The 16,332-nt window shown below is 42.3% G+C and overlaps 1 protein-coding gene across 1 annotated transcript in view; it reads left to right on the top strand.

The window, feature by feature from the left end:
• WWOX (WW domain containing oxidoreductase) overlaps positions 1 to 14,197 on the top strand; it is a 527,431-nt gene extending 513,234 nt beyond the window's left edge. The window contains exon 8 of the mRNA XM_009890387.1: positions 12,995 to 14,197. Within this exon, the coding sequence (XP_009888689.1) occupies positions 12,995 to 13,183 (189 nt within the window). The 3' untranslated portion in view covers positions 13,184 to 14,197. The remainder of the gene's footprint in view (positions 1 to 12,994) is intronic.
• Positions 14,198 to 16,332: the final 2,135 nt, after the last annotated feature.

Genomic DNA, 16,332 nt, shown 5'->3' with positions numbered 1-16,332 from the left:
ATTAATTAGCCTGAAAAGACATAATTTGCTCACGCAGGCTTTGCCAGGACAGAGCGTAGCTGCGATCTACCATGTGCCATCCTCTCCCGGCGCCGGTGGGAGGAGTGGCGAGCACCCACAGTGCCTCGGGTGGGCCGTGCAGGGCTGCGGGGAGAGCGACCAGACCTTCCCACCGGGCTCCGGACACACTTCACCCTCAGCTTTTATTTACCCTGCGTCAGGTTTGCAGGTCCTGCGGGTTTGAAGGTGTCGGGGGCTTGTGCCTTCCCCGGCAGGGAGGATGTTTGCATGAGAGGGGATTGTTGGTTTTACTCATGGAAGGAGTTGGGCTTCTTAAATATCCAGCAAAGCAGTGATTGACGTAGGTGAAGTGCTGTATGAAGGTTTATTTCCTGGCTTTTAATTTTTCCACTCAGACCCTGAGTTAGAAGTAGGACCCCGAGCCACTCCTGAAACTAATTTGATTGCATGACATTAAATAACGCAGTGCCTATCCGCTGAATGTGAACATAGCCAAAGCCTTCTTGGCCCTTTGGCCTCATGTTTGTGATCATAATTAACAAGCTTAAAGTTTACAGATTGTGAACGTGAAAGCAGTCTCAGATGTTTGAACAGTGCTGAGCCGTATAACGGAATGTGTCTCCTCCAGCTCCTTCCCAGGCGGAGAAACTCATTCAGTGCTGGATTGTCAGAGGAGTTTTCTCCGCCATCCCAGCATCCGACTTTCTGCAGTGGGAAAGGAGCAGACAAGACTGAGTAAAGCTGCAATGGCTTAAATCCTCATAGGTGTCATGGAGAAGCTTAAGTAAAGGAGATCCTATGTCTTGCTGAGGGTTTAAGATGCACAGTTAGCAGGTAGATGCTGCTGAGAGCGTGGCACGGTGTGGCGACATCTCTTTTATCAGCAGCTGGTGCCTTCGAAATCTCAACCCCAGTAGCCTTGTTGGCTGTGATGATAACTGTAACGGATGGTACAGCTATTTTTCATCAAATGCTTGTTAGTCAATTTATTAGATTCCTAATATACTAATGCACTCGTTTGGCAGGCATCTCGGCAAGCGAGACTTGCAGTGGAGTGTACTCATTCAAAGTCACGGTAACTCGCAGGTTGCTGATTTCTCATCAGCACTCAGAAGATAATTTGCAAATGTGCCATTTATCATTATGCACTTTGTAGAAGCAGATCTCGCGAATGGGATAAACAGATAAGGGTCTAATAATGAACATTTCCTTCCCAAATACAATTACTAGCTTCTAGAGTATTATGTTTTACATACATTGCACATACTGCACCTGCACGTGCATCTGAGTTTGCATGTGCTAGTGAAGTAGCTGGGGACACTGTTTTCAAGGATGGCTAATGTACTTATTGGTCTCTTTGCCGAGGGACACAGAGTTGGAGTAGACATTGTCTATTGAAAAACATGAGATTTATTTGTAGTAGTTTAAGAAGCGACGGGCATGTGTGGACTTTTTCACCATGAAAAGCCACCGCTACCCTTCCGGCTTTCCTTTTCTCACTGGAAACATAAGCATCTGTGACAAGCCACTGGTAAAGCCAACAAAAGGATTATTCAGAGGCTGGATGGTAAGGATTATATGGCAGAGGTTGCTGAAGGAGCGCTTTTCTTCCACACCAAAGACAACACGCTGTATGGATGCTCTGACCTGTACCGCTGTTTGCCACCTCATTTGACTTTGCGTCGATGACTGCTTTTTATTCGCTTATTCACTTTTTACTGGGAAGTAGTCTAAAGTAACAGTAGCCAGGCGATCAGTCTGCAAACGTGATTCCTGTCTCCTCTCGTGACATTCAAGGTGGAAGCCCTGCATACAAATTGTTGCCACTTATTTTTTTCTTCTGCAGATGTGATTTTATTAAATGAACAGTGTAACAAGAAGCCCGGCGCAGGAAGGAGCCCTTTTGCCAAATGGCTCTGTGCGTTTAGCTCTGCGACTGCTCTCCAGCAGAGCCGGGAAACCATGCAAAGATATTGATAATTGATTCTGTTTTATATAAGTTAAAAACTAGCTTTTCCCTCCTAGTGTGAAGGTAATGGGTTTTGTCTGTAGAAAGATAATAATCCTATGAACCATTTCTACGCCCTCTATTAAAGAATAGTACAGCTTGCACTTGAACATAATGCCCATGTCAGCTCAGCTTTTAAACATTCATCTTAAAAGAGTCTTCAAGGACTGGAAAGAGATCTTCCCCAGACACTGAACTAAGTTTGAGGAACTTAAAAAGTCATGAAGATCCTGTCAATTAATGTGTTTATTCTTACACATCTACTCTGGAAAGAGCATCTGCAGACATGAAAGCAGTTTTCTTTCGATTACAAAGTTGTCATTGCATTTAGTTTCCATAGATAATGCAGAGGGGATTTTTTCCCCCCTCCTTACCGTATTGGGGGATAAATGCATCTCTTTTCTTCTTGCCGTTTTCCTCATAGGAACCTTCATTTATTACAAGAACAAAAAAAGATGGAAGGAGAGAGCTAAATTGAAACCTTGCCTCCAAATTTGTATGCAGGAGGTGACTTGATTTATAAGCTCAGGTAATTTCATTTTTGTTCACACTCCTTCAATTGAAAGGTTCCCACAAACAGTGTTACTGCACTGAAGGGAAGAGATGGGGAAATTTATCAAGCTATTTATCAAATTGTTTTCACAGTCTGTCAAAGTCACGAGCGTGCTGGAAGAGAAGCACAGAGTGTGTTCGACCAGAGGAGCGTGCCTGAGCGAGCAGCCGGACTGCAGCACAGCCAAAGAGCAGAGACACGGCCAAAGGCACGGGGACCGCTCTGGGCTGCGACGGCATCTGCCCTCAAACCCAGTCCTGGCACCAGGCGGTATTAGATCCTTACTTGATGGATTATGGGCTGAGAAAATGAAATAGAAAACATCATTGAACAGAGGGAGAGGTCAGAGCGAAGGGGATAGGCTTCCCCCCTCTCCCAGTCCCGCTTGAGGTTTTACCAACGGGGATAGTGTTGAATCTAAATGGTGCACCTCCTCGGTCGGGGAGTGAACCACATCCCGAGATGGGACTCCAGGCTTTGGAGAAAAGAGCGTTGGAGTATGCATCCTTACCGACGGGACTTGGGACACCACGTGGACAAAGCGGGGGAAAAAAAAAATAAACAAAAGAAGCGACTGAGATTGAAGGAACCAGTCTAATAAGAAATCTTTAATTTCTAATGAGCTTTAAAGGGTTTGAGAGAGTTGTGTTTTTTTTTAAACAAACCAATTCAAGTACATGCCTTCAGATTATAAAAGTACCTGAAATTGCCTAGAATATCAGCATGCATAGCTTGTTAGTATTTACATATATTTACATAGGAAAACAAGAGAAAGATCTACAGTTATTTACAGTCTACATAGGAGAAGAGAAAGGCAGCATAATTGTATTTCCTAAAATACAGTAGTTGAATAGTCAGCACATGCATATTAAGATATATTTGCATGATAGAACGCAAATGCTTTAAGACATACCTTTTTAACTCCCTATGCTAAGGTGTAGCATAATAAAGGTAATTTTTTTTGTGTTTTGTTTCTAGTCTATTTGCATCAAGTGCTTTAAAATGTTCACTAACACAGCGGCAGCATTATTTACCCTGGCAATTAAAGCAACAGTACACACGATAATTTCCTACTAACTAGCAACAAGCTGCTGGTGAATGAAATATCTATTGTTTCTCATTATCCATCGACCAACATACAGGGATCTCTCCTTGTAAAGGCAGTGCCTAAGCTATCACCATTAATTATAGAAGTAATATAAATGAGACTCTACAGTATGTACTAAATGAAATATTAACAAGGCCAGTGTCTTTGAGCCTGAAAGATGCACTAACAGGGCACACTTTACAGCAGGCTATCTATGAAAATCACACATACATAATACAGGAGTGCCTGGCTTACAGCTCGAAGCCTAGACTTTAGAGGCCTGTTTGCTAGATCTGTATTATTGCAAAATACATTCGCTTAATTAGTTTCTGGAAGACAGAGTTAGCAGTTAATTTCTTACCATGATATGTCCCCATCATAACACCCTGTGGTTTTTCAACGCGTCGTGTTACTGAAACGTGTGTGTCTGTGTGTGTGTGTGTGCAGATGTGTGTGTGTGTATCAACAGATGAAAAACAATCTTAGTCTTTAAAACCTAAACAAACAGCTTGTTTAATGTTTGTCCCAAAAGGTCACTTGCTTGAAATCCATTGCGTTGTGTGGGTTGGGTTTTTTTTTCACTCGTATCTAAAATAAAAGTCAGTCTAAAATATTATCTGTGCAACGAAGGAGGAAGCCAAATGTCAGTATCGTGATGACATTCTTTGAAATACTGCATATGAAAAAGTCTAAATTTTGACTAGTAATAGTATTAAAAAGCTATTTAAATATATACAGCATATACAGAACTGTATGTATACATACATTTATATAAAGTATATCTATAATTAAAGTTAAGTACAGCAAAACCAAAACATTTCAAGTCAGCGTAAGTTAATAACAGAAGTGATTTCAATGAATTCTCATCTACGTATGCCCAAACACCAGCCAGCCCTATTCTGATGATTTAGTTGCAGCAGCGTATCTAATCTGTCTTTTTGGCAGGATATGTTTATTGTCAACAACCTGTTTGCCCAACTCTTCAAATTACCCATGCCTGGAAGAATCCGCCCTCAGCTGGCAGGATATGTATCTCAGGAGGATTCCCAATGTCCGCCATAGGATTTCCGTTTTTGACAGTGGCCGAAAGTAATGATAGGACTCACGTTTATATAAATGCACATTGTAAAATCTCAGAAAGAGAGTGGCAGAGATTTTCAGGTATGATCAGCTCCCGGTCGTGCTGCTGTGATGCCGAAGGACTGTTCCTTAGTGCTCTTTGCTGCTCACTCCACCGGCCAGTGTTGGCACGTAGGGTGGGGGGCAAGCAATGGACAGCAACGTAATATGGTCAACCTGATCGCACCCTTACCCCGTTACTCTCTGAAATGAAGATTGATAATTTGCCTTGGGAATTTTTCCCAAATCCAGAAATGAGCAGGAGCGCACAGTATCGCACCACTGCTCCGTACCGGCCTGCGAGAAGACAAGAAAAGCAATACTGGATCGTAGCAGTTTGCGTGCAGTGTTCAAAACTGCCACTTCAATGGAGCAATGATGCCTTAAAAGTGTAAACCAGGAGTGAATGGGACTTCAGTGGGCAGGAGAAGGAAATGCCAAAGCGATGGGTGTGGAGGTGCGCTGTGGGTAAAGCGGCCAGGGCGAGCGGCCTGCACGGCGTGCTGCTGCTCCTGCCACCCAAACGCCGGTGGAGCAGGGTAAAGCCATATGCTTCATTCAAGTTCTTGATGCTTAAGATAGCTCTGTGTCAGCCTCTGAAACAATTTTCAGCAGCTGATTGTGGACTTTAAAAAGATACTGGGGAAAGGAAGGGTGGTTCCTGTGGGAACCAGCTCCCTTCCAGGCGCTGCGGTGAAGAGCGATGGGGTTGCACAGACGGAGGTGTCTGGTGCTGTCTTAAACATTGTATGGTTTTGTCTGAGCTGTCTCTGAGGGGCTGGCAAATACAATACCGGACCCCTGGGAAATATGTGCCCTTCTGGAGGACAGCTGTAGAGCACGCGGGATATCCTAAGGCGGCTCAGATGTCGTAAGACCCGTATTAAGCAACTGAATCCCACCCCCAGTATGCAACGGTGGTTCTCTCTAGCATATGCAAAGGGGAGCAGAGATGAACCCATGGATCACCCTTTAAGAGCTGGTTGCCTCTAAAGCATCCATTTTTGAAGAATTAAATGGTGTTTTGGTTAACAAGAGTTTTACCAAGTTCTCCGTGAGCTGGGCAAAAAGAAACAGGGTGAGAGAGGGAAGAGACTGGAATAGGGCCCGGTGTAGCAGACAGATTCACAGGTTAAAGAATTAAGTTTATACAATAGAGAAAAATATGCATGATTTTAAAAGGTAATTACATTTTTGTCAGCTGTTTTGCCAATCTGGTTCTTCTACATCTTCTACACATTTTAACAACGGTTTATAATGTAACACTTCATACTTACACAGTGCTTTTCAGCAATAAGTGTGAAAGCACTCCATAAATCTGAACTAGTCCTCACAACACCCCTGTGAGGTGGGTAAATAATAGTACTCTCCCCATTTTACAGCTAGGAAAAGTGAGGTACATGGAGTTGAAGTGACTTGTCCAAGTTCACTGGGGAAGTAAAAGTCAAAAAGAGAAAACCAACCCAGTTCTCCTGACTTGACGTCCTGTATAGTAGGGTTTTTTTCTCCCGTGGAATGATTGCAGACAATCTGTTTGACACTGGATGTTGGAGGTTGGAAGTTTTCAAGCACTATCATTGCCATAATTGAGAACATATGGGGTGTTGCATAACACAAACAACATGGTGCATTATCAAAATACATTTATTACAACGGACACATTTTCTTTTGCAAAGTTAAAACCCAGGATGTAAGTTAAATATAGCTGCATATACTGAATAGTTGAAATAATCACTAGGTCTTAATGCCTCAACAGTTGAAAACAAATCCTCTTTCGTGAACTACTGCAGTTTCCTTACTCAAAGAACAGAGCACATTTATCTTCTGTAATGTATGTAAAGAATACTGTAAATGTGTAAGGGTCTTAATGACGCTAAGAAAAGTTACAGCTTGAAACCAACTATGCTTTGCAAGCAGAGAAGCTGATGGAGTTTTGAGTCTTTGTAGTTGGGAATTAATTGAAAAAGGAGTACATCAGAGGGAAAAAAGCAGACCTTATAGATTCTGGTTTATCCGTTGTATTATCTTCTAAGAGATGCTTTGCTGGTTTAAATGTGGTCATGGGGGAAGGGGAGGTGGTTGAGAATCTCTGGTTTAGATGTGGTTCGGTGAGACTTTTGAAAAGACTGTAATTACAGAGTCAGTTCAGGTCATGTTTTCCTGCTGGCACTTGGGTGGAGATAGGACCTGAAGTCAACTGAGCCTGATTTGTTTCTTAGATCATATTTGGCAGCTCCAAAGTTTTATTTTTTTAGCTGCAGATATGATTTCAGTTTATCATACTCACCCAAACTAGCAAAGGCAGGTCTCAATTTCATATTTCCTTGCCGAAAAAGCAATCAGGGAATCCTATTTTCTTATGGGAGACTAATACATACATATTCTGAGTGTTAGTCATAAGATAACTGTGCATCTGGGATTGCTCTGAGTAAGAGGACTGCAGCAGGAACTGAACAGTTGTCCGGTCATCTCACACGCAAGACTAAAATTTGTTCACTGCATTGTACAAAAAGTGACAGTCCCTCACAGCACTGAGCTACCCGGGTAAGAAAAGGAGCAAAATAACACCTGATGGTGAGAAGTAGGTCCCTCAGCTTCAACTGGCTTCACCTGGGGCTAATACCACCTAAATGGCTCTTAAGATTGCTCCTAAAAGCACTTCAGACACTGGGGAATCCTGGAGGTTGAATGAGGGCATGAGGGTTTTAGACTTGGTAGTGGTTTTTTTTTTGAAGAGGTCATAGAATCGTTATGGTTGGAAGAGACCTTTAAGATTATCAAGTCCAACCATCATTGCACTCTGTGTGGTTTACAAAGACTTGATGGGAAAAACTACCTATTCAACTCATCTGCTGCAACTTTTTAATGTTAAAGAGAGAGGAATAAGTATATTTTGACAAGACTGTGCACCACCATCCCAGCTGGGGGTTGCTAGCAAACCCCGAAAGAAACAAATGCATTCTGAGGGTGGTTTTCTTCCAGGAGGTAAGCCAAATCTCAGCTGCTGAGCTGCAATCTGGAGCGGTGGCTCTGCAGCCCACTGCGGGCCGCCCGTCCCCAACAGTCCCCAGCTTGGCCAGCTGGATGGGCACTCACCCAGCAGCTGGGCAGCGTGTCCCTCCAGCCCTGAGTGTCACCCCAGGCTTACCACAAGCAACGGAGCAGATCCTCAGAACTGCAAATCTGTGGGACCTCGGAGAACTCGACAGACCTGGGCTGATTTACACCGGGTGAAGATGGGGCTGGAGGAATATAGAATTGCAGCTGTAGCTTTACGGTTTGGTTTGGGCAATTTGGAACTGGTCATTGTGGAAGCAGGCTCTGTATCATTTTGTTTGTTACTCCAAGGAGATCTTATATTTCACATCAAATCAGGAAGTGGCCATTGCTGAAGGTAGCGGGTGGAGAGTATTTCCCTCTCTAGCAGAACAGGTTTGAAGTCTTCAGGGTGCTTTTTAGAGGCACAAGAAAGGCATGGTAGACCCCATTGGTTTTGTGTTCTGGAATATGTTCAGACTACCTCATCTTCTCACTGCTGTGTAATGAGTTATTCCGCTGTACATGGTGTGGTCACAGTGCCATTGTGTGGATCTCCTATTCCTGTGTTAAGGATGTGTTGGCTTTGTCTCATCGTCCTGAGATGAATAAGAGGAAGAGCCTGAAGAGTTTTAAGGAAGCGCTCGCCTTTTTATTTCACTTGAGCTGCTTGCTTTGAATCTGGCCCTTGTCACAGATACTCGCCTCTCTTGTCCTTTGGAATTCACCTCTTCCCACTGGCCATCTTTTAAAATGCACTCTGCTAAACTTAACCTCAGGCTACCAAGATAACTGGCCTTTCTCCTTCATTTTTCATAAGAAAGGGAACCCTTCCTTTTAAAAGAAGCTGATTCCCATCTCACTGGCAGGCAATGTTTAATGCTACCTGTGTGCCCTCAACAGAGTTCGGAGTGGATCTTATTCATTTCTAGTTGATAAGTACACAGATAAGTTATGGCATTGTTTCTATTATTTATATGCTTGATACGCAAACCTGCTTCGAACAGGAATCTAATTTTAGAAAATAAACATGCATTTGAAAGTAGACAAATCTGAAAACTAAACATTAACTGTGTAATATGTTTTCTTATCAGGAACATAAATGGTATCTTAGAGTACTAACGGATGCATTGCATATATTAATGAGGGTTTTACCGTATACCGTATATCAAGAAGCCCTTTTCTTTTACTGTTAAGATATTCAATATTAATTTGTATTCAGTGCCATCAGTTACAAATTGACAGCTAGCAGTTATGATATAAATGCCGATGAACTAGTAGCTACTTAGTATTTTCATCTCAACAAAGGATTTTGGAAGGATGGATAATTTAGATCTTTGAGCCTTAACTATAAATAAACAGCAACTGCTGTATAAATCCCACCCTGCTGCGGTTGAAGATTGTATTACAAAACTGACAAATGATTTGCGGAAGAGAATGATGAACCCTTATTACTAAGACACTCTTCAACTTAATCCAAAACAAGATTCCCGGGTAATTTTACGTACGCTAGAAAGATTGATAGCGTGGTGCTTGCCTAGCAGCTTTCAAATGTTTGACTGGATCGGAAATGGCACTGAGGCATGATTAAAGATTCAGTTGGGCTTCTCACAAATTCTTTATCCTGTGTATTCATCGCTGCAGCCCGCTGCCTTTGTTGCAGGTTAAAGAAGGCTGACCCCCAGCCCTGGTGATTAGCACCCTGGACAACTGGCGGCCGTATGGAAAAACCCCCATGTTTAGGTTGCCCAGAGCTTTTAGCATTGTTTATCAGTTGAAGTTTGTTGGGGAGGGGGGTGTTAATCACAATAGATCAGGGAGAGCCTGTGACAACTGACAGGCTCATTGTTTAAGACATTTTTTAACGAAGTTGTTAACATTAATTCTTTTATATAGTACTCTAATCTTCTTCAAATTATGTTCTGACATGGCACAAACCGCTTGGCATTGAAAGTCATTCAACAGTGATTAAAGTGCTCTTTTTATCGGTTTAAGAATGTTTCATCTTGTATCAGCAGTATGGAATTGTTTACTAATTAGATTCTCTAACATCCTCTGCTGTCGTATGCCGATGATATGTGAACAGGAAAGCTGATGAGCAAAAAAATTAAAACTTGTTATTAAACTGTCATAAGGCCCAATGTATAAAGATGTCATTCAGAAGACTGTGTTCATAAGGGATAAACAATATTTACTGAGAAACTAAGCGGTTTCTCAGCCTGGCTAGGCATGGCTGGCAGTGCAGGCATTTTGCAGTTATCTGCAGCTCTGGCTCTTCCCGGCGGTTTGTGCTGTCTGACTCGCAGGTGGAAAGGAGGAGTTTGTCCCTTGGGGACCTTCCCGTTCAGCATGGCATATACGGGACTCCCGAGCATCCCACTTTGGGCAGGAGGTTGGGCTAGAGACCTCCTGACATCCCTCCCGACCCAAAGTGGGATTTGATTCCTGTGATTCTGCGATACTCCTTCCCCTCTGTCCTTGGGCAAGTCACTTGGATCCTCACATGTCTGAATGCAACCAGCTCACATTCACCAAAGGAAATTAGATCCTTAACTGGCTTTGAGAATCTGGGATTTACCTTCTGTTTCATAGTTTTGCCATCTGAAGGAACCTCCTAGGCTTAATGAGTCCGTGTATGTCTATTATTTTGAGCTATTAAAGCTTTACCCTCTGTCAACAAAGGGATAAATATGACTGCATTTCCCTTAAGAAAGGTACTTTTCTTTCAATGCTAGAACCATTGAACTTTCTTCTTCCAAAACAGCCAACATGATTGAAATATTTAGAAAGAAGTAAAGATATACACAGCCAAAAAAGCAAATGGCGCATTGCTTACATCCAGTTCTCAGTGAAACACTGGAGGCATTGCGAGATAAAGTGCTTTGGGCTTCCAGCCACATAATCTTTTATCGCTTAAAGTAAATATCCTACGCTCTCACAGGGAAAACTATTCTCTTCTTTTGGAGTCTAGGTTGTGTCAACGTTCGAGGTATAAAGCACTGCTGTTATACTATGGGACTTTTTTCTGCCTGCTGAGAGTTTTGTTTAAAAGTCGTCAAATTTGACTCATTTGAAAAGATAAATTATTGTTTGCTTTGGATTTTAGACTGGTCCGATAAACTTCCATTTGTGAATTAGCTGAATTCTCTTAGAGCTAGCCTGAGTTTAGCTTGGCTGGACGGGTGCTTTTCAGCAATAGCTTAAGGGCTCTCGCTCTGCACTGAACAATTCAGTTTAATTTTACCTTTCTAATAAAAGTCGAGTTGAATTGCTTGCAAAAAACTAATAATACTTTTCAGGGGCTTTGAATCATTCTAAACAGCTGAATACGGCGATCATACCTGTGCTGTGGAGCTTTATAGGATAGTTCGAATGAGCATAGGAATTTTATTGTTCTCTATTAATATTACTTTTAGTAGAACTCTCTTCCATTTCTGCTACCGCCTTTAAGATACTTTCTCTCTTTTAAAAAAAGATACTGGTTTAATAAGAGGATTACTCTGCATTATACTAACTTTAAAAATATTTTGGTCTGTTGATAAATATATGCCTTTCAAAATACTTAATACAGACAGTTTTGGTTTACCTTGTGATGGGAGATCATTTCTAAGCTGCGGAGTCGTCATTATCAGTTTAATCCCATCTTCTGAGAAAAATGCATGTATTGCAAACAAATATGTCTTTCTTAGCAGTTAGAAAATCGAGACACCTCATTTAAGGAGAATTGGGGCTTTTTAGACTGCTTGCTGCCCTTGAAGGATGAGAATGTAAAGCAGAGGTCTCTTGCAGGTTGACCCCCTATCAGCACCCTGAGTTTCCTTGGCTGTGGCAATGAAAGGTCAGAAAGATAGAACTGGAGGAAAATCACAAGAGACTGAAGCCTGTTCTCTTTCCCCATTAAATTATCCTAATGTGGCAACATCTAATTTCTCTTCGCTTACTTTTTCACCCATACTTGGCAGCCTCTTTATTCTGATTCCTATCAGCTCATAATGAGTTACCAGAGAAAGGACTAAGATGTACATAAATAATCATAAGATGCCAGATAAACTGTATTGGTTTTAAATTAGCATTGTGTCTTGCTATGCGCTCTCACCTATTGTTTTTAATTATAGTTTACAAGGCAAGCTGGCTTCTTGTCCTCTCTACAGCTATTATGGCATTGCACTTCTAATCCGTGCCGGGGAGTAGCCCTTCACCGGTGCTGGGGTGCTTGTCCCCTCTGTGGCCTCAATCTCCAGGTTTCCCTTAGAGAAATTCAGAGAAACCCATTCTTCCCCTTTGAACATGAGTTCACTTGGTATTAAGAAAAAGAAACCCTGATCCACAAAAGCCTCTAATCTACCTGCTCCATTTCTTAAAGCATTATAAGACGTGAGAAATGGTTGTTACAGAACAAAAAAACCCAAAACAAAACAAAAAAACCACTGGAAAGCTTCGTGTGTCTGCAAAATCAGAACGCCTCTCTGCCTGCAGCAGATAAACATCCTTACAAGGCAGCGGTGACAACTGCCACAGCGAAACCGTTGATCAAAGATATACGGGCAGGTTTGGCACTGATCCCGATTGCACTTTCCGTGATAGGTCTTAATTGGAGTGCCCAGGTTAATTTTGTACAAGGGGTTGAAAAACCCAAACCGAGCGGCTCCCTCTGCGTGTCAGCCTGCACTGCCGTGGGGATCGGGACACGGGGGTGCCCGTGGGGTGCCGTCAGTGTTCGCTGCGTTGCAAAGGGAAAGCGGGAAGTTTTGGGGTGCTGCTTTTAAACCTGCCTCAACCATCCCTGTTTCAAACACTGCCTGGGCAGACCCTGCCGGACCCTCCCTGCCGCTGAGCCCCCGGGTGTTATTGCAAAGGGGGAAAAGACGCGAGAGCGGGGCTGGGGTTCGGGAGTGTCTTTGTCTTTTCTTTTGCTCTAAGAGGAAAAGAAAAATAAAAAACCAAAACCTTGCTAAGGTGTGTTTTGGGAAGTGGCCAGCGGACAGGCAGGCAGCGCCTTCCGCCGTGTTTCAGCCTTGTCACCACACAGGTCACCCTGTCAGCTGTGATGCTTCCCACCCATGCGTTCATCAGATGCACAGCTTCAAAGGACGGCAGTCAAAATTACAACCGTAAAACATCTCTATATATTTACATAGGTTTTCTCTCTCTCTCTTTTTTTAAATTCCAGCAACAAGGAGCTGCCACAACTGTCTACTGCGCCACGGCTGCGGAGCTGGAGGGGCTGGGAGGGATGTACTTCAACAACTGCTGCCGCTGCCTGCCGTCGGAGGAGGCGCAGGGCGGCGCGACGGCCGCGGCCCTGTGGGAGCTGAGCGAGAGGCTGCTCCAAGAACGAATTGGCAGGCAGTCCGAATAACAGGGAGCTCCTGGAAGGATCAAAACACACCGAGTGCGTGCGCGCTCGGAAACTGCCAACGCTGGAACCTGTCCAATCTTATCATCTAGAGGGTTTCCATATACCTCAGATACAGATTAACCAGTGTTAAATGAAATAATAGCAGTCACAACATCGTGAAAAATGTTAAGTACTAATGGGAAATGGGGAATACTGTGGGTTAAAGGGACAATGCGGCTTCCTGGGGCTTAGTTAGTCTTGGTTCTCTTTCTTTTGATTATAGCCTGTTCAAAGTGTAACCCAAGGAGGCATCTTTTGTCTTACTTTAGAAAAGCAACGCTGCAGATATTTTCTGTTGCTTTGATTAATGGGTAGGTACGCAGCCCAATATGGGATTTCCTCTTTATTTTGATAATTACTGTCTGTTAGGCTTTAGGTATTGATCGGAAGTTGTGTTGATTCTTTTTCCCTACAAGGATTTTATTGGGTGTGGCAAATAAAAAGATTATTAAGGAAAGAAATCTTTCCTGCCCTTGACTGCTGGCTGCGAATACATCTGCGCTGTCTAGAAAAAGAAGGTGCAATAAGACATCTGAACAGAAATGGTAAAGTCACAGCTAATTAAATATTTCGGGTTTTTTTCTTAAGAGATTATAATAAAAGTTATGTTGTAAACCATTCCCTAAATACCGTCGAGTTAGCAAAGATGATGTTGTCTCCTTAAGAACACACAGGGTGTAATCAGGGGTTTAAATGGTATTTCCATCCACTTCTCAGTTCACAGTTTTAAGGAGTTTTTTTTTTCTTTCAGAGTTCACAGTTTCTCAGTTTTCCTGATTCTGTATCCCATTCCAAATCTCTCTTTTTTTTTTCTCTTTCAATTTAAATTCAATAAAACAACATGCTTGCTTGAATATTGTCACCTGAAGAGAAAGTTTGTCTCATTTCTGCAAATGTCTTAGTTCCAATTTTTTTTTTTTTTTAGAAAAGAAAACTTGAGGAAAAATAAAGAGCTTCTTGTTGATGCCAAGAAAACGTTGGTTTTTTTCTTGTTTCTTTCTGAGTTCATGTTTTGTATTTTGTGCTTTGTAGCTGTCTTCATGCCAGAAGGTTGTCCTAAGCCATCCCCAGTCCAGCATCACATTTTCTGTAGACAGAATATAAACAAATAAATAGAAGGTCACATTGTTAATGGAGGCTTATTAGATCCCCTTATTTTTTATGATTTATTGCTAACAGTCTGCCTTCCATGATTTTTCTTGTCTGCAATCGTAATGCATTTGATTAGCTGTTGAATAGGTATTAAAATAAAGGCACACATTCACCTGGGAGAAGTAGCCATAGCATCTTCCTATCGAAAACCCCACCACACTTACATAAGGAATTATGATATTGCAGTGTAACAGCTATACCTTACAGTCACACATTACAATATTTTCGCCTCTATTGTTTTTTTTTTTGGAGTTTATGGTTAATTCTGGTTCAGTGTGAGGTCTTCTCGGGTAGGTTGTGTTCAGCCTCTTATGCACGTAAGGGTTGAAATGTCTCCAAGTAAAGTCTCTATCTGTGAAATTAAATGTCTCCGGAGTGGGCAGGGGGAACCTGGGAGCCACTGCCCTTGGATCTAGGGTGAATTAGCTGAGCTGGCTTTATACAGAAAAAATGAGGGCTCTTTCTTTTCCCCAAAGCCCTTGGCATCCTTCGAGCTTCTGCCCGAGAGCAGCTTCAGCAGCTCCCTACTTGGCCACTTCCTTACCTGTCTTTCCTAAAGCAGTAGTAAAGAATATATGGCCTTGCTTGTACCTGCTACACCACCTGGTAGCAACAGCCTTCAGTAAATAAGCAATCCTGCCCATGTGTCTTCCTCTGCTATCTCCAGCAATGCCCTTCGCAAGGCCAGCGCATCCTAATGAGCTTGCTCGAGCACTGACACATTTGGTGGAATAAAGAAATAAAAGGGGCTATTCCAGAAAAAGCACCACCTCTTTTCAGCTTTTCTGGGGGAAAGAAAAAAGAAAAAAAGTTCTGTCTTGTCTCCTGGAAGTTTTGTCCAATCTGTGCCAGATGCTGCTGAGAACTGTAGTGGTGTAGATCAAAGTGTTTGCAAGTTGAGGTGATGGTTACAGTCAAATTCCTTGTATTGTCTGGAGTTTATCTGGGGAGAAAAACTGATTAACTCCTGTCACCTGTGCAATGGCCTTCTCAAATGCATTATTTTTCCTTTTCACAGCCAAAGAGAATTACTCTCATATAATAATACAGCCGGTCTCCGACAGCAGAGCTTCGCATCAGAGCTTGGCATTGCTGGGTTAAGAAGAGGCAGTAATTAAGCAATGCCGGGAGCTCTGCACTCCCCCGAAGGCCTGGACCTTATGCTCCACTTAGGCAAACATTAATAACCGATAATGAACACCCTGTCATTCCTTATTGCTGAAATATTGCATGCTTTTATGAGAATTCAGTACTTAAAGAGATTGCCTGCCTTGCTTCAAAGAATATCTGGGAGGTGTTTTTCCTCCGTACACAACTCACTGTTTCAGTGTTATGAGGTAAAAGCATTTTTAATGTTAGCATAGTTTTGCATTACTATGAAGTAAGCTACGCCCCAAACTTCACTGAGTTGGTTGGGTTCCTCTGGTTCCTATTTCTGGCTAATAAATATTTATTGACACTAGTGTATTAGCCTGTCTAGAATTTCACTGTCACTATTTTCTCCAGCTGAGATAAAATTAGTTTCTCTCTCTGTTTCTTTCTTCCTTGGTTTTTTCTTTCTTTTGTTCTTCCATCCTTTGTCTTTTTCTCTTTCTCTTTCTTTTCTCTCCCTCTCTCTGTCCTCCTTTTTGTTGCTCACTCTCCCGTGTGAGATAGCCAAGGCTAAAAAAGCTTTTTTTTTTTTTTCATCATTTTAATTCCAAATTAAAAAATGGCACAAAGCTGCAGAGCATTTACTTCTATTAGAATAGAAACACTTGTGAAAATAATTTTTCTTGCACTCTCAGCTTGGTTTCAGCACAGGAGGGATGTGCAGGGGACATTAAAAAGGAAAAGCAATTGAAAAGAAACAGACTCCAAACCCTCCATTTTAATATCCTAGATGTGCCTAAGTCGTTGGCTTTCAAATATATTTTGGTGTAAAATTTGGCACATTTACAGCCGGTCAGATTTATTTA

Source organism: Charadrius vociferus, unplaced genomic scaffold (genome assembly GCF_000708025.1).
Source record: "Charadrius vociferus isolate BGI_N301 unplaced genomic scaffold, ASM70802v2 scaffold498, whole genome shotgun sequence".
Classification (NCBI taxonomy): Eukaryota; Metazoa; Chordata; class Aves; order Charadriiformes; family Charadriidae; genus Charadrius; species Charadrius vociferus.
Note: the sequence above shows the minus strand (reverse complement) of the source record. Positions and strands in the feature narration are given on the sequence as shown.